Raw genomic sequence first — 17,426 nt, forward strand, 5'->3', positions numbered from 1 at the left:
CATAGTAAAGTGAAAGCAGGTTTATTGAGAGAGATACACATTCCACAGGCAGAATGCGATCTGTCTCAGAAGACGAGTGGCCGTAGTTGATTTCTTTTCTTTTTTGTGGCCATAGTTGATTTTATTGACTCTCCTATAGCAAACAGGGTGTCTCACATTTAACAGATGCCTTCGTAATACCATTAACTAATGTAATTCAAGATGTATGATGAGTTACCAAAGACAAGTAAAATGCCTAATTCTGTTTTCCTTTCTCTGTGTGCATTTCCAACAGAGCTCTCAACCCCATTGATAGCAAGCGCTGAGGAGACTCATAGATCTGAGCACCAAGAATTCAGGTCGGTCCTCGGCACATGGGCGTCAGCATCATCTACTAGCTAGTAGGATGGAGACCACACCCTTAAATTCCCAGAAGGAGCTAACAGCATATATAGATGGAGAAGATTGTCAAGGAAACAGTGTTCTACAGAAGGGTGTCCCTGTCCCTGGGGATAAGGCGGAGTCCAGCCAAATCTCGAATGGGTACTCAGCAGTTCCAAGCCCCAGTGCAGGAGAAGACACTCAGCATTCCATCCCGGCTGCCACCACCACCCTAGTCGCTGAGGTTCATCCAGGGGAACGGGAGACCTGGGGCAAGAAGGTGGATTTCCTCCTCTCCGTCATTGGCTATGCTGTGGACCTGGGCAACGTCTGGCGCTTCCCCTACATCTGTTACCAGAACGGAGGGGGTCAGTATCGTGGGCTGCAAGCAGAGGCTGCGACCCAGGGGTGGTCTGTAGATCCTTTTGGGAGGCCAGAGGATAAATCATGTCTTCTCTGTCTTGTTTAACTGATAATGCATCTGGGAACGTGGTTGCTTAGACTTTCAAGCTAGTCTAAAAGACAAATCTCCAGAAAGCCAGAACTTTAAGTCAGCATGTCTGTGGCTCTCTGGGTCATGAAGTTGAGTGAAAGCTCTCCTGAACCTGATCTCACCAGATTTTCCGCATCATTAATGCTTCCTCTGTGGAAGAGCCCCCTTCTCATCCCTGCATTATGCAAGCCCTGCTCTCCTCCACGTGAGACGTGGGGGACTAGCATCGGCACTAGGCTGAGCTCTCTCACTCCTGCTGGCTGGTGCTGCCCAGGAGAGTCCAGGGGGCTTAGATCTGTGGGTGCTGCCCAGGAGAGTCCGGAGGGCTTAGATCTGTGGGTGCTGCCCAGGAGAGTCCAGAGGGCTTAGATCTGTGGAAGGAAAAATTGGGAAGTGGCTCCACGTTCCCAGACCCTGCTGGGCCTTTGGACCTGTGTGACGGCAGAGAGGGCGTCAGCTCAAGTCCATAGTCTTAAGTTACAATCTGGGCATGATCCGTAGCTGAACCCAGCCACGTTAATGCCGGCACCAAACTGTATATGGATATGCCTTATAGCTCCTACAAGAGTGTTAAGATTCTTGAGGCCAGAGACGATTTCTTGTTCCTCCTCCTATTCCTAATGCCTACAGAGCAGTTTATTTGCAGATTATCAAAAATAGTAGCTGATTGTAGGCATAGATATGGGAGCCCCAGAGAGCAGAGCAGGTAGGTATGGGGCCTCTGTTTTGACAATGGACTTGCTATCAGAATAGGAAAAGGACCAGAAGTGGGAGTCAAATCAGTTTGTTTGTTTATTTATTTATAAAATTTATTTGGGTGCGCCAGATCTTAGTTGTGGCACGTGGGCTCCTTAGTTGCAGCTCATGGGCTCCTTAGTTGCGGCTCGCGGGCTCCTTAGTTGCGGCATGCATGTGGGATCTAGTTCCCTGACCAGGGATCGAACCCACACCCCCTGCATTGGGAGCGTGGAGTCTCAACCACTGCGCCACCAGGGGAGTCCCAGTCATTTATTTTGACAGGAGCTCTGGCAACAGATTTAGGAGGGCAACTAAAATGTGGTTTGAGGGATAATTCGTTTGTGTCGCCTTCATTTCCTCCATGACCTGACACAGAGTTGCCTGGATATGCTGCATCTTTTAAGGACCTGGGTCCATTCAGCAGCAAAGGCTATTCCGAGAGAGTGGGGGGTGGAGGGAGTGCTGGGAAGCCCAGCGTTCCTGGCCTGGAAGGGGCAGAAGTTGGAATCATCTTATCTCCAGTTTGGGAGGACCCGCCTGTAGCCTGAGCATTATATAAGGGGTTGGGTCGCCGGTGATGTTTCCCCTACACACATTCCCTACTGTAAAGCCAGTCAAGCAAACCCTTTGGACAAATGCCATCATGAGAACACAACATGGTTATTATTCTCAAGCCAGATTTACCCAGTGTGATTGTAAGTTAGATGAAACCTTTCTGAGTTGCACAGATTTCAGGATTTCTAGGTTCAGAACACTTTATGGGAGGGAAAGTTATCAAGGAAATATCACAGCCGGCTCACCCTTTGGGCTGAAACTCAGGCTGCAGGTGAGCAATCCCCAGCATGGCGTACCCAAATTCTGCCTCAGCCACAAAAGCCAGGAGACACCAGCATCTCCAGTGATGCAGCAGTTCTGCACTTTCTCATTCTGTAGCGAACTACCTGCAAATTTCAGCCACACCTGCAAATCTGGCTCAGGAGGGAGCATTCTGGCTCCGTGGAGTTATGGAAGTATAACCAAACATCAGTAGTCAAGTGTCTGGAGCCAGGGATACAGATGAACAAAGATGCTAATTCAGTGATGTGCAGTAGTCAACAGACTATTGCAGCTGTTGTACAGGTTGTCGCAGGAGATCTGTTTCAAGGGTCCCAAATGCTGGTCAATGTACTGGTTGCATCAGAATCACCTGGAGAACTTAAAATATTCTTTGTTTTACTCATACCTGAAGCTTCTGCTTCAGGAGGTCAGGGCGGGTGTGTGTTTTTTTTTTTTTTTTGTGTGTGTGTGTGTGTGTGTGTGTGTGTGTGTGTGTGTGTATTTTTAAGCTTACCAGTGATTATGATGAGTGGCTGGGTTTGGGAACCTCAGTTCTCCTCAACCCTGTCAGTTTCTAGTGGAAGCAAAAGAGGCCCAGAGAGAAGGGTCCTCCAGGCAGTTAGAAGTGGAACTGGTCCTAGGGCCTCTTCTGTTGACTCCCAGACCCAGTTTCCTTCCCACGTACTCTTTGCCTCCTCCCAAACCTCACTTCACTGTGGAGCTCTGTCTACTACTACTTCTGGCAAAGGATTAAGACCAGGGGAGCACCGTGTGAGGTCACTCAGGACAGGGTGGCTTCATGACTCTGGAGCATCAGATGGCTCTGTGTGTCCAGATCACTTGGGCTGTCCTGGGTCAGATGTGGGCAGGGAGTGAAACTGTCTTTTATCTGCCTCAGGGGCATTCCTCCTCCCCTACACTATCATGGCCGTTTTCGGGGGGATCCCGCTCTTCTACATGGAGCTCGCGCTGGGCCAGTACCACCGAAATGGATGCATTTCGATATGGAGGAAAATCTGCCCGATTTTCAAAGGTAAGGGAAAGGCTTGGGTGGGTGAGTGGGTCCTCCTGGGAAGTGATGATTTCTATCAATGGGTCGAGCTGGACACCTTCTTCTGGAATCAGTTAGGCCTTAGGTATCCCTGGGAGATAACTTGAGTAATTAAGGTTTTGACTGCTCAAGCAGTATGAGATTGTTAAAAGCAAAATGGAATAAATGGCAATTAAAAGTAAATGAAATAGAAAAAGCATTATAGCACATGTACACATTTTCTAAAACATGTAACTCTGCAAATACAAATAAGGAATCTACCATATTGCCACTTTTCCACTGTCTCCTGGAGTCTTTGGAGGATGAAATGAATGGCAGCTCCACCTTTACCCCTCACCTGGGCTTCAGTGCCTCTGATGCCCTGCCTAACTGCTGGGCTGCCCTTGAAACTTGGCCTCCCTCACCCTCTCTCTCCCAGGGATTGGTTACGCCATCTGCATCATTGCCTTTTACATCGCCTCCTACTACAACACCATCATGGCCTGGGCACTCTACTACCTCATCTCCTCTTTTGCGGCCCAGCTGCCCTGGACCAGCTGTAAGAACTCCTGGAACACTGGCAACTGCACCAACTACTTCTCCGAGGACAACGTCACCTGGACACTCCACTCAACATCCCCAGCAGAAGAATTTTATACGTAAGTGCATGTAAGCGAGGGGGTGGCCTGTTAGGGGCAGGCCACACCCCTGGGCTTTGGCTTGTTAGGAGGGAGGTGGGAGCCAGGGGCTCTTCACCTCTTGGCTGATGGATTTCTGAGAGATGACGCTATCGGGGAGGGGGAGTAAATGTGAGTGAGGGAGTTGGGAGACTACCTTGAGTGCTCCACAGTCTGGGTCTCTGCGCCATCCCCCTCTTTTCTGTTGTGCCCAGGCCAGTCCCTACCTTCACATTCCAAAATTATTCCCCTGCATCAAAACTGCCCTTCTTCCTGGGCCCTCCTTGCAGCCAGCTGTCATGGAAGCAAAGCCTCCCACTACTTCAATAGTTTGAAACTACACAAAGAGTTTCTGGTTTCATGTATTCACTTAATACGTGGGATCTACCCTTTGGAAGAAGATGCCTGGAGTAGGCAGTTTTCTTTAATGCTGGAATTTCAGGCAATAGCAGCCCAAAGGGAGCTGTTTTGGGGGTGGGGAAGGGACCCACTGCCCACACATACAAATCCTCATGCACCCAGAAGCCAGTCATGTTAGTCATTCGTTGGGTCCCAGCCTAGGAAGGAGACCTGGAAGTCTGCTTTTGGGCCGAGCGCTCTTCTCAGGCTTGGTCGGCTTGACTGCCCTGTTCTCTCCTTCAGGATGGGCAGAGCCCCTCCCAGCTCTTCCTGAGGCTTGCTGACCACTTGATCCTTGCAGTACTGTGTCCGTTTTTTCTCTTGGTGTCCTCCCAGAGGTATCACACGCAGTATGCTCAGGTAACTGTTCAGACCACGTCACTGGCCCTTCTTTCTCATTCACTCAGGCGCCACGTCCTGCAGATCCACCGGTCAAAGGGGCTCCAGGACCTGGGGGGCATCAGCTGGCAGCTTGCCCTCTGCATCATGCTGATCTTCACTATTATCTACTTTAGCATCTGGAAAGGTGTCAAAACATCTGGCAAGGTGAGGAGGACTCTGGCTGCTGATCCAGGCCTACCAAGGGGCTCTGGAGGGTCTAACTCAGAATTCAGTGGCCTGGATAGCCAGAGACGGGGACATGTTTTCCTTCACAACAAATGCATTCCATGATTTTCAGTGTCTTGTCACAAAATTGGTTAGAAAATTCTAGAAATGGGTCAATCCCAAGAACCATTATATGATTTTTTAAAAATTCCTTTAACACGCTGGTAGTGTCATAACTAATAATAGTGGCAATAATTTACTGAAAACCCATCATGGACCATGTACAGTGTTTTGTATACACTGGCTACTTTGTCTCCTGGTAGGTATTTTCCCCATCTTACAGATGGGGAGTGGGTTTAAAAGTAGTTAGTACCAGCAAGCAGGGAATCAGATCCCTGTATAATTTTAAAAGCTGTGATCTTTCTGCCACCCTGCCTCCTAAAATTACAGAAAAAAAAGAGGTAGATCTTTCTTGGAGGTTTTCAAGAATAAGACACCAGCATTCATGTGGTGATAACCTATGTTTCCTTCCTTACAGGTGGTTTGGGTAACAGCCACCTTCCCTTACATCATCCTTTCGATCCTGCTGGTGAGAGGGGCCACCCTCCCCGGAGCCTGGAGGGGAGTTCTCTTTTATTTGAAACCCAACTGGCAGAAACTCCTGGAGACAGGGGTAAGATAATGAGGAAAGCAGTATGCACCTGTCTGTCTTTTTACTAACTGAAGCTAGTCCTCCGAATAGGACAGTAGGAACAACTGAAATTTGGGTTCAGCGGCAAGTCTGCAGTGATGCTTTAAACCAGAAATACAAGCATGAAAAGTACAGTTGAGGGGCTTCCCTGGTGGCGCAGTGGTTGAGAGTCCGCCTGCCGATGCAGGGGACACGGGTTCGTGCCCCGGTCCGGGAAGATCCCACATGCCGTGGAGCAGCTGGGCCCGTGAGCCATGGCCGCTAAGCCTGCGCGTCCAGAGCCTGTGCTCCGCGACGGGAGAGGCCACAACAGTGAGAGGCCCGCGTACCGCAAAAAAAAAAAAAAGTACACTTGAGGCCACTGCGTTGGTTTATGGCTAAGTGATAGGAAGAGAACTCACATTTGTTTGCACTTGGTATGTGGCCAGCCCTGGAAGGAGCCCTGAGAAGCCTGTTTTTTGCCTCTGCATGTAGCCACATGGAGGCATGAGGGCGCTGGCCCCGCTGGTGCTCAGCGATGGCCTGGGTCTCGGCTCTGGCCCTTACCTCTGCTGTGTTGCAGGTGTGGGTGGATGCGGCCGCCCAGATCTTCTTCTCTCTCGGTCCTGGCTTTGGGGTCCTGCTGGCTTTTGCAAGCTACAACAAATTCAACAACAACTGTTACCAGTGAGTATCTGGGGCCCCCCAAGCAAAGCTTGAAAGTGGAGTGAGTGTAAGTCAGCTGGTCTGGAGGAAAGCAATCAAACTGATGGCCTCAAACCTGGCCAGGCTTAGGCCACGTTGACACTCTGACCCTCAGGGGTGCCACAGGTGCCTGACCACTCACCCAGACCATAGCCTCACTCAGGGGTTGAGAGAGGCTCCAGGCCACTTCTGTTTTGTGAGATTCTCTATATGTCAGGAAAAATTAAGAAATTCCAAAGCAGGTTTACAGAAATCACAACATACATTCAGTGTTTAGATTTGACCTGTTAAAGTATTTAACAACAAAAATTGTGATAATTTATTTATGTATCTATATACAAAAAGAATAATGATTGAACTATTTTGACCAACATAGAATGCTGTAATTTTTATGTCAAAATCTCATTTCAGAAATGTGACAAAACAGGGAGCATGGTGCCAATTATGATTTAAATATCACTCCTCATCTTTAGAGTTAACTTTGTCTTAATATTCTATCACAGATGGCAATGTCCAGCAGTCTGATTGTGCTATTCGTAAGATAATTATAGAATTAATTTTTTTTAAAAAAAGGAATTTACATGCACCCTAAGCAATGTGGCCTTGCATTGGGATGCCAGCCTAAAGTTGTATGATGAAGTCCTCTTTTAAAAGTGTCAGGGTATCTTTGTGGCACTCTTATAACCTCATTTACACATAATGTCAAAAGTCTAAATCTGAGGTCTTCACAAATGTAAGGCCAAGGCCTCCTCCTGGCCCCCGCTGCAACTCAGGCCCTGGTTCAGAGCAAGCCTTGTTTGAAATCCAGAGGTCTGTGCTGTGCCGGTTTACAACAAAATCATCTCTTAAAACCACCCCTGACTGCTGTTCTCCCCATGCCATGCGTGGTGATAACAGTAGCTTGTGTTTCAAGGTAATGCAACCCGTCTGAGAGGCTGGGCCCTGGGAGGAGGGGAGGAGACACCCGGACAGGCTTGAAGTCCCTGTGAGCTCAGCCCACTCACCCTTGTCACAGCTGGAGACAGATGCTCCTTAGATTCCTGACTTGGAAATGTCTCAGGCCCCTTGGGTTTTCTGCTCCAGAGACGCCTTGGTGACCAGTGTGGTGAATTGCATGACGAGCTTCGTTTCAGGATTTGTCATCTTCACAGTGCTGGGGTATATGGCTGAGATGAGGAACGAAGATGTGTCTGAGGTGGCCAAAGATGCAGGTAGGGCCTTGGGTTTTGTTTGGGTTCCTGGCTCCCACTGAATTGCTTTGCTGCTCTTTGGATCTTTACAAATATCTAACGTTTGCATTATTTCTAAATGTTCCTCTTAAAATTCTCAAAGGTTTTAGAGAAACTTACTGCCTTGGAAATTTCAACCCTTTCCATGGTGGTAATGGGGCAGCTCCCTCGGCACCCAGTACTGGGGCCTTGAATACATTGTGGGCTTGGAAATATGACTTGGATGATGGCTTTTAAAACTAGTGGGGGGACTAGTTTTAAAACTAGTGGGGGGACTTCCCTGGTGGTCCAGTGGTTAAGACTCCGTGCTCCCAATGCAGGGGGCCCAGGTTTGATCCCTGGTCAGGGAACTAGATCCCGCATGCATGCTGCAACTAAAAGATCCCCCATGCTGCAACAAAGATCCCTCGTGCCGCAACTAAAACCCAGCAGCAGCCAAATAAGACAAACTAACTAAAAAACAGTGTGGGGCTTCCCTGGTGGCACAGTGGTTAAGAATCTGCCTGCCAACGCAGGGGGCATGGGTTCGAGCCCTAGTCCAGGAGGATTCCACATGCCGCGGAGCAGCTAAGCCCGTGTGCCACAGCTAATAAGCCTGTGCTCTAGAGCCTGCGAGCCACAAGTACTGAAGCCCACTGGCCTAGAGCCTGTGCTCCGCAGCAAGAGAAGCCACCGCAATGAGAAGCCCGTGCACCGCAATGAAGAGTAACCCCCGCCGGTCACAACTAGAGAAAGCCCGCGCGCAGCAATGAAGACCCAACACAGCTTAAACAAATAAATAGATAGATAGATAGATAGCAATTCCTATTTTAAAAAAACAAAACAGAACAAAAAAAGTATGTTTGGGTCCTGTGATGGGTCCAAGTCTAGTAAGCAAATGATTACTAATCCTTTGCAGAAAAATTAAATGTAGATGATGTAGCACTCTACTGTACTGTAAGGTTTCATGGAAAAAAAGCGACCGACGTTGAAGAGGTTATGGGATCTTGTGGATGGAGTCCCAGGGCTTTCTTGCAAACATACATCTGTCTTTAGCCCGACACGGTGCTCTGATGAACTCCATGCCCCAAACTAAGGGTGGCCTATCTAGTCCATGAAAGGTTGAAGACATGTCCCTCATACTATCAAAAAGGACTTCAAAATAGCTGGAGGTCTTTATTCCGAGGCCGCTAGATTCTTCTGAAATCAGTATAACATTTCCTACTGTTCTGGAGCTAAAGAGAGAGCTAAACGCTGTGAGACTTCAGAGATATATCAATCCTCATGTTGGAAAAAAAAAAGCACTGAATTATTATATAGCGGACACTCCAATTCATGTGCTCAGCTTTGCTAGTCTTGAGGTCTCAGGTTTGCTTCGTTTCTCCATGTTGGTTGAGGGCGCATACTCTTCAAGGTGGATACTATTCCCTTCCTGCCTCCCAGGATGTCCAGGTAGGATGGTGTGGGGTGTGAGGAAGCATTTGGTACATGTCCAACCCTGATCCACATGTAAGGTTTTGTGACAGGAGTTGTAATTGTTGGTGTCGCCAAGTTTCTCCTGAGACATCTTTGTAGGGCAGGTCTCAGCGACCACCTCCTCCTCTTTCCCGCTCTGTCTCAGGCCCCAGCCTGCTCTTCATCACATATGCGGAAGCCATAGCCAACATGCCGGCATCCACGTTCTTTGCCATCATCTTCTTCCTGATGTTAATCACACTGGGCTTGGACAGCACAGTAAGTGAATGGGGAGGGAAATCCGGCTCTCGGGAGGAGGGAGAAGGGGGGGAGGAGGAAGGGAAGGAAGCTGTACCCATTCCTTCCCATCCTGGCCACCCCAGGCCATGTTGGCTGCTCCCTCTTGGTGCTCCCTCAGCCCCTGTTCACTTGGGTGCTTACTGCCCTCTAGTACATTAGAGGCATTAATGGGATAATGAGGGTAGAGTGCCAGGCACAGGCCAAGAGCTCAGCATATGTGAACTGTTGCGCACTCATTGTGCACTGTCCCTTGACCAGACTGGCAGCACCTGAAGGCCAGGGCAAGGTCACGCTTGTGTCTCAGTGCCCTGCAGCCCAGCATTCGTATCATTAGTGTGGAATGAGTCTCAGCTTTCAGTTGGCATTTCTGGTGCAACCAAAGTCTCCCCGAGATACCTCATGTAAAGAAGTTCTGTCCATGTGTTATACTTTCTTTCCTTGATGTCCTTAGGAATGGGTTCTAAATAACGGGGTAAAACGGAGATATGTTTCCAGTGAGGGCCGGTGAGTAGGGGGAACTGGTCACGATCAGCGTGACAGGTCACTTGGCAATTTAACCCCTCCCTTCTGTTCATTGTCCTAGAGGTAGCAGATTTGTCCCAAAGTCTACACAGTGACCATTTGTGTGCCCCTCTCAGTTTGCAGGCTTGGAGGGGGTGATCACAGCCGTGCTGGATGAGTTTCCACACATCTGGTCCAAGCGCCGGGAGTGGTTTGTGCTCAGTGTGGTCATTACCTGCTTCTTTGGATCCCTGATCACCCTGACTTTTGTGAGTACCAAAACCCTAAACTTAGAGTCAACCTCCCCTAGGGCAACAGAATGTTACAAGAAGCTGTTCCTTTCCCTCCCACATGGTACCCTGGCTTTGGGGCCAAAGGGAGAGAAGTTGTCACCGCTGTTAAAAAGTTAGTCATCGGGCTTCCCTGGTGGTGCAGCGGTTGAGAGTCCGCCTGCCGATGCAGGGGACGCGGGTTTGTGCCCCGGTCCGGGAAGATCCCACATGCCGCGGAGCAGCTGGGCCCGTGAGCCATGGCCGCTGAGCCTGCACGTCCGGAGCCTGTGTTCCGCAACGGGAGAGGCCACAACAGGGAGAGGCCTGCGTACCGCAAAAAAAAAAAAAAAAAAGTTAGTCATCAAGGAGAGGAAGAAAAGTTGTTTCTAGTGGCATCTGTCTGAGGAATCTGGGCGTGGTATCTGGAGGCTCAGCATTTTACAGCAAATCCAACTAGATTTAAGGCTTGACAGACTATCTGGAGGAAAACTAAGATGTGTCTTTTCAGTCTATTTCCAGTCCTTAGGGCTGCTTTCATAGGAATAGTGCCCTGATGTCCTGATATGCTGAACATCTGGAGGCTGGCATCTCATGTTTGTAATGTCACTTCATCTCCTCCAGAGAATTTGTAATGGTAAAGAAGTTAGACCTTCTCTAGTGATTTTATTTTTTTTTGGGGGGGGGGTACTTAGGCACATACTGTCAAACTGTAAATCAGGCATCAGATAGTACCCACAGGCATTGTAGGCGTGTATCCTTCTGACTCAAGGCAGATTTTGTAGATAAACATCTTCAAGCCATGACCCCAATGGCTCTGGAGCTTCAGCAGGGTTGTGGGGCCCTGAGTAGGACCCAAGGGATTTGTGAGTTAGGACAGAGGCAAAACCATGACCACTGGGCCCGGTGTGTCTGGTATTGTAGATTTTCTGGGGTAGAATACACAGTAGGTATTCAGTAAAGTTGAAAGTTGAAAACAGATCCAGAGGCGCTTTTGAGTTTGTCTTAAAGCTTAGTGGGGAGTGGAAACAAGAGTGACCTGTAGGGCGGGAAGAGGTGTGTCTGATGGGATGAAATCTTGCCCATCTGCCAGGGCCAGTCCAAGAAGTAGGCTCTGGGACACTTATGTTATACCCAAGGAGAGAATTTTCCAGAATTAACCTAAGAAGTTCTTTTTGCTCCTGTCGTAAAGAGGAGGCAGTGCCTCAGAGGGCCTTTAACCGGGTTTGTGGTCTCATTTCCAGGGAGGGGCCTACGTGGTGAAGCTGCTGGAGGAGTTTGCCACGGGACCCGCAGTGCTCACTGTTGCCCTGATAGAAGCAATTGCTGTGTCTTGGTTCTATGGTAAGATGCTCCCTTCCACTAGCCACGATCCTTCCTACACCAGCCCATATAGCCACCAGAATACAGAAGGGCTGCTGTCGTCAGGGAAAAGCAGGCCAGTGTACAAGACGTCACCTGCTGCATCCCTTCTTCAAAAACATGTCATCACTTACTCCACACTCTGTGCAACAGATTGCCTGCACTCCTGGGAGGATGATTTTTTTCTTCTGAGTTTATATGTTTACCCAGTGGAGATAGGGCTGAAGTGGTTCCCTATAGCTCATCCACAGTGGTTGCTTAAGATCCCAACAGGCTCTAAGAATTGGACAGACAACAAAGAACTAGTGCACAGTGAATGCATTTGCAGAGTGTACAATATTCTGCCGTTACATAGAGTGGCCCCACGTTAAATTTCACAAACGAGCACTCCCTCCAGAGCCCTGAGACAGAGTTTAGGAGCTTATCTTCTAGGGAAGAGGCAAGAATGTTCCTGTTTGGATTATCTGTCTTGGTAAAGCCTCCAATTTACACTGCCCCCACCTCCGGCCCCCCAATCGTGGGATGGAATCTGATAAGGGTGAAACCACCAGGAGCAGAGAGAGAGCTGACACAGGTTCATGAGCAGGGATCCCAAGAGCCCCTGGGCGAGGATGAGGAGGGCACAGGCAATGGAAATGAAGAAAACCAAGTTCAGAGATGCCTTTCTTCATCTTTAAAATCAAGATGTGATGATTTCATTCTGAAAATATTTTCCTAGTTTCTATGATAGCAGAACAGCTTTAGCATGTGTGTCATTACACATAATATAAAGAAGGGGGGGCCCACATTTTGAGTTGCATGTAAGCCCTTTTTTTTTTTTTTGAAAGAAGTCCTCCCCACCTCCTCAGCACTTCGGAGGACCAAGTGCAAGGTGTGTGATGTTACAGACCTGCTGGGCACTTTCAGGGAAGCAACTGCAGAGCACCCTTCCTTCCCCTTTTCGATATCTCCCCCAGTCCTCACTTCCATGCCAGTTACTGTGTAGAGAAGAACCTTGATCTTGACCTGATATATGAATGCACAACAGTGTGGTTAAAATTTTCTCTTCAAAGCTTCCAGCATATGGTCAGAGTCGGTCTCTGTCAAGTGGTTTCACCATTTTTAGACAAAATTTCACTTCCTTTTCCACAGTAACGATAAAATCAGATATATGCTGAAATCCTAGAAAGGCAGTGTGGGCACGAAGAGGGGGCTTTAGGTCCCTCCCCAGATGTCCACCAATCCTCCCACTCTGTGTAGAAAGAGCTTTGCTTACTGTAACGTGCATTTTTGTGACAAGTCCCCCATCTCACTTTCAGACCAGACTGGTGCCCCCAAGCCCCTCCTTTGGAGAAACTCCAGAGGTGTTACTCTCTCTGAGAGTCAAGGGATAGGAGGACAGTCTAGTTCCTCTCTCAGTCAGTCAATCTCATTCTCTTTTGGATGATTTTAGGCATCAATCAGTTCTGCAGTGATGTGAAGGAAATGCTTGGCTTCAGCCCTGGATGGTTTTGGAGGATCTGCTGGGTAGCCATCAGCCCTCTGTTTCTCTTGGTGAGTTGTCATTTCCCTTCTCCTTCTTGCCCTGGAGAAAGATTCACCCTCAAACACTCATAAAAAAATAAATTTTATCGAAGTGTAACATATATATACAGAAAAGTGTGCAAATCACAAGTGTACATCTCAGTGAAATTCTATAAATTGAGCACCATTTTGTCCATACCAAGAAACACATGACCAGTACTTCACAAGCCCCTCGTGTCCCCTTCCAGTCACTGTGCCCCCATAGTTAACCACTCTTCCGGTTTCTGTCACATATTTCATCCCTCCCCTGCTCTGTGATAATGACACATAACGTTCATTGAGCAGTGAGTGCCAGGCCAGACTTTACACTGAACGTAACACCCATTGCTGTTTCAACTCTCACAACAATTCTGTGACGTAGAGTTCAAGTTCCCCATTTCACAGGTTCAGAGAAACTGAGGTTTAGGGTCCAAGGTCACATGACAAGAACTGTTCAAGGCCGGGGAAGTATTTACTGTGCTGCTCATGAAGGACCTAACAAGGGTCCTAGTAATTCTGTATTCATTTTCTTAAAGACCACCCCCACCCCCCACCAGGTTTCTCAGGTGTAGATCTGAGTCAAAAGTAGAATCCATTCATTGTAGAATGAGAGAGCTCAGCTCCAAGGGTTGCCTGTTTGCCAGGACGTGTTCAGTGCTGACTCCAGCCTTGCTGCGTGTGCCCCTACGTCCCTCCTGGTACCCGTCTGAAGGAGATGTTTGCCCAAAGATGGATAAGTACCATGCTAACATCCCAAGTGCACTCTGAGGTAGCCTGGGGTAAAGTGACTCTGTGCACATCAGCAGGGATTACTCTCAGTTCTTTCGTTTATCTGTAATTTGATTTGGGGTGGGGGGAGCTTTTTGGTCTTTTAGAGCCAGAGACTGTTCCTGCAGTCCAGCTCCAGCTTATTAGGATATCTGGACCATCCATTTCATCATAGGACATGTATGCATCTGTGCCTTCCCCTTCTTTCAAAACAACCCTTTTTGCATTCTATTTTGACTTTCTTGGGGTAGTTCTTTTTTTTTCTTTTGCGGTACGCGGGCCTCTCACTGTTGTGGCCTCTCCCGTTGCGGAGCACAGGCTCCGGACGCGCAGGCTCAGCGGCCATGGCTCACGGGCCCAGCCGCTCCGCGGCATGTGGGATCTTCCCGGACCGGGGCACGAACCGCATCTCCTGCATCGGCAGGCGGACTCTCAACCACTGCGCCACCAGGGAAGCCCTCGGGGTGGTTCTTTATTTTTGTGCTTTTCTGTACCTGCACATCTCGACGTTAACCTACAAGATGGACAGCGTGCTCATTCTTGCCTCCATAATGCTGCACGTGTCTCTCTCTACCCCAGAATCCCTCCTTGACTTCCGTTCCCCTGGACCCTGGAGGTTTCCAGAACCAAAGCCAACCTTTGCCCCAAGCAGCAGATACTCTCAGGGCCTGGGGGCTCTGGTGTGTGCTGTGGGCTCCAGTGTTCCTCTAGATCTTGGCCTGGTAGTTCCTTATTACCTTGTCAGCTTGCTGTTGCTTTTTGGTAAATTTAAAACAATGTATTTTTAAATCCAGAAATTTTAGTTGTTTTCAGTGAGAGGGTTGGTCTGGATCACTAATCTGCCATTAGTAGAAGCAGAAGTCCTGACATAAATGGGTTATTATATTGTTACCAGTGCTTCTTGATAATCTACTTAAATCTTTTCATTTGTTTTTTAAAGGAAGGAGAGATATTGGATTAGTTGCCTGAGGGAAGAAGCCATGTTTGTTTGTTTGTCTACTTTCATATTCTCCACACAGGGAGGGAATGATGTTCAGGGCTGAGACTCAGGAAAGGCAAGCAAGGCACTCATCCTGGACGTAAAATTTCCGGGGGTGCCAAAAAACTCAGTAGTCAAGATAAATACTTTTTTTTTTTTTTTTGGCTGCATCGCGCAGCTTGTGGGATCTTAGTTCCCCAACCAGGGATCGAACCCTTGCTCCCTGCAGTGGAAGCATGGAGTCTTAACCACTGGCCTACCAGGGAAGTCCCGATAAATACTATTTTTATGCAGTAGTTTTTAAAAATCAAAATTAATGCAAAAAAAAATCCCTGATGAACAAAATACCGTTTTAAATAAATACAGGATCCAACCATACACCTGCATGTCTCACTTCACTCACCTTGCCCTAATCTGGCCCTGTTAGAGCTTGTCTTTTTAAAGTATTGCACTAAAATATTATATTATTATTATTTCTTGATTACTGAAATTCTGACATCCTCTTAAATGTTGTGCCCAAGGTGAATGTCTCATATGCCTTACCCTAGTCCTGGCCCCAGGCTTTTAGTATTTTCATTTCTGTGGTTGTCTGGCAAACTGGGTGAACTCTTGGTGTACAGCCAATGAGTTTCCGTGCCCAGCAAAACCCAGGTACAGATCTGGGTTCAGGGACATGACATAATTCCTGTGATGTTCACTCTACTCACTTCCTCTAAAGGTAAGTGCTCCAGGGCCCAATTAAGAGGAGGCAAATCTGTCTTCCACTTCTGGGTTTATTTAACAGATCCCCTGCTTTGGGCTTTTTAAAGCTGCTTTAGGTAAACAACGAGTAGCTTACTAAAAATATTCTTTTTCACTGAAGCCAAGTTATAAAAAAGAAAAATATCGTATATGAGCAAGAGGAGGTGGGGATGTGCGAGGGGGTGTCTGGAGCAATACTTAGTGGACACAGTGAGAGCTTGAGGCCTCCCTGAACTGCATTAGGTTTCACACACCTGACATCAAGATGAGATGAGTTACAGCAGGGATGGCTCCTAACCGGACCCCACCTTTCCCTGTTTCAAAATTACCTTTCTTAGTAGCCGGGTCTGGGGCTGAGGAGTCTGTCCAGAGAAAGGTTTGCGATTGGCTGGGCTCCTGTTTTGAAAGCTTCCTCCTGGACTTAGGATAACACTGTTCTGAAGATGAATGTGTGTTTAACAATTTCCCATTTTATTATGTGAAGAGAAAGAAAAAAGATATAAATAGATGTTTAAGCCCACAAATAATTTACATTACTGTCTTCTTTATGACTATGAAATAATAAGATAAAATTAAATCAAGAGCAATAACGATTTCAGCACAGTGGTTACTAGGCAAAAACTGGTATTTATGCTGTCTCTGGAAACCAAACTGAAATAAGAAAACTCATAAACCGAGTACTGGGAGCACACCATGGAATTTTTCTTGGTCGGAATCTTCACTGAATTTTCACGTCAGAAGTGTATTGAGCTGCTTTTTCCTTCCATTATTTCTTTCATTACAAGGGCCTCTGGCAGGCAGTCATTTATTGTCAAGATGCCTCACGGCAGAGCCATCCTTGTTGAAATCCCAGTTCTTAGCCTGGGGTTAATGCAAGGAAAGGGGGGAGAAGGAGAACTTACCTAGGAGCCTGAGTCTTCTCCAGCTCTTGAGAACCTTATTATGTCTCCTGGACCTAGGTGCCTTCCATCTTACCAAAAACAATCACTGCAGAAACGCAGGAGGAAATGAAAACAAAGCAGAAAGAAATACGAAGCCCTAGGACTAGCAGGAGCTATGGAGAGGTCTCCCAGTTTATTCCTCCACTGTCTCACAAATCGGGGCCTGAACCACTCCTGATGGATGCGTCTCTTCTCCTTTGCCCTGAAAGGGGCGCTGTAACCCCCCTAAATAACCTTCTGAGGCCTTGGCATCCCCACTGTAGGGGCTGAGGTGGGGGTAGGGAGGAAAATCAAGAAAAGCCCCTAACCGCTTCATTGTTGGCAGCTGAGGCACAGAAATTAGTGACTTCTTTGTGTCAGAGTTCAATCTAGGATATATCACACTTAGGCAATTTCCTGAAAGTGTCTTAGCTTTAGTGTTCCGTGTTTGTGGTATATGGACTGTCTCTGTGTGGATATCGTGAAAAGTTTTGAATGTTTCTTGCTTGGAATCTGTTTTAGTTCATCATTTGCAGTTTTTTGATGAGCCCACCACAGCTACGACTTTTTCAGTACAATTATCCTCAGTGGAGCATCATCCTGGGTTACTGCATAGGAACCTCATCTTTCATCTGCATCCCGATGTATATAACTTACCGTCTGATCATCACTCCAGGGACACTTAAGGAGGTATGTGCTAGTGTGTGTGTGTGTGTGTGTGTGTTTAGATTGGTAACTGTTTGGGGAGAAAAGGGTTCTCTTCTTATGCTCTATTCAAAGGATGTTAAGTCCACCACAAGAATTCACCAGGAGGCTCTTAGTCTTATATAATTATATAACTATACCATCGTGTAGCCTCTAATAGCTGCCACTATCACCTTAAGGCATCTCCCAGAAGCTTCAAGTACAAAGGCGAAAGAGTGAGCTGGCCATTTGGATGCACCATA

General features: G+C 47.6%; 1 protein-coding gene across 1 annotated transcript in view; it reads left to right on the forward strand.

Moving 5' to 3' along the window:
• The window catches only part of SLC6A4 (solute carrier family 6 member 4), a 35,939-nt gene that overhangs the window by 13,589 nt on the left and 4,924 nt on the right, over nt 1-17,426 (forward strand). The window contains exons 2-13 of the mRNA XM_032616489.1: nt 275-728; nt 3,306-3,440; nt 3,877-4,096; nt 4,921-5,059; nt 5,598-5,732; nt 6,313-6,416; nt 7,518-7,645; nt 9,264-9,376; nt 10,036-10,167; nt 11,412-11,511; nt 12,962-13,062; nt 17,002-17,169. Coding sequence (XP_032472380.1) covers nt 386-728; nt 3,306-3,440; nt 3,877-4,096; nt 4,921-5,059; nt 5,598-5,732; nt 6,313-6,416; nt 7,518-7,645; nt 9,264-9,376; nt 10,036-10,167; nt 11,412-11,511; nt 12,962-13,062; nt 17,002-17,169 — 1,818 coding nt within the window. The 5' untranslated portion in view covers nt 275-385. The remainder of the gene's footprint in view (nt 1-274; nt 729-3,305; nt 3,441-3,876; nt 4,097-4,920; nt 5,060-5,597; nt 5,733-6,312; nt 6,417-7,517; nt 7,646-9,263; nt 9,377-10,035; nt 10,168-11,411; nt 11,512-12,961; nt 13,063-17,001; nt 17,170-17,426) is intronic.

Source organism: Phocoena sinus, chromosome 20 (assembly GCF_008692025.1).
Source record: "Phocoena sinus isolate mPhoSin1 chromosome 20, mPhoSin1.pri, whole genome shotgun sequence".
Lineage (NCBI taxonomy): Eukaryota > Metazoa > Chordata > Mammalia > Artiodactyla > Phocoenidae > Phocoena > Phocoena sinus.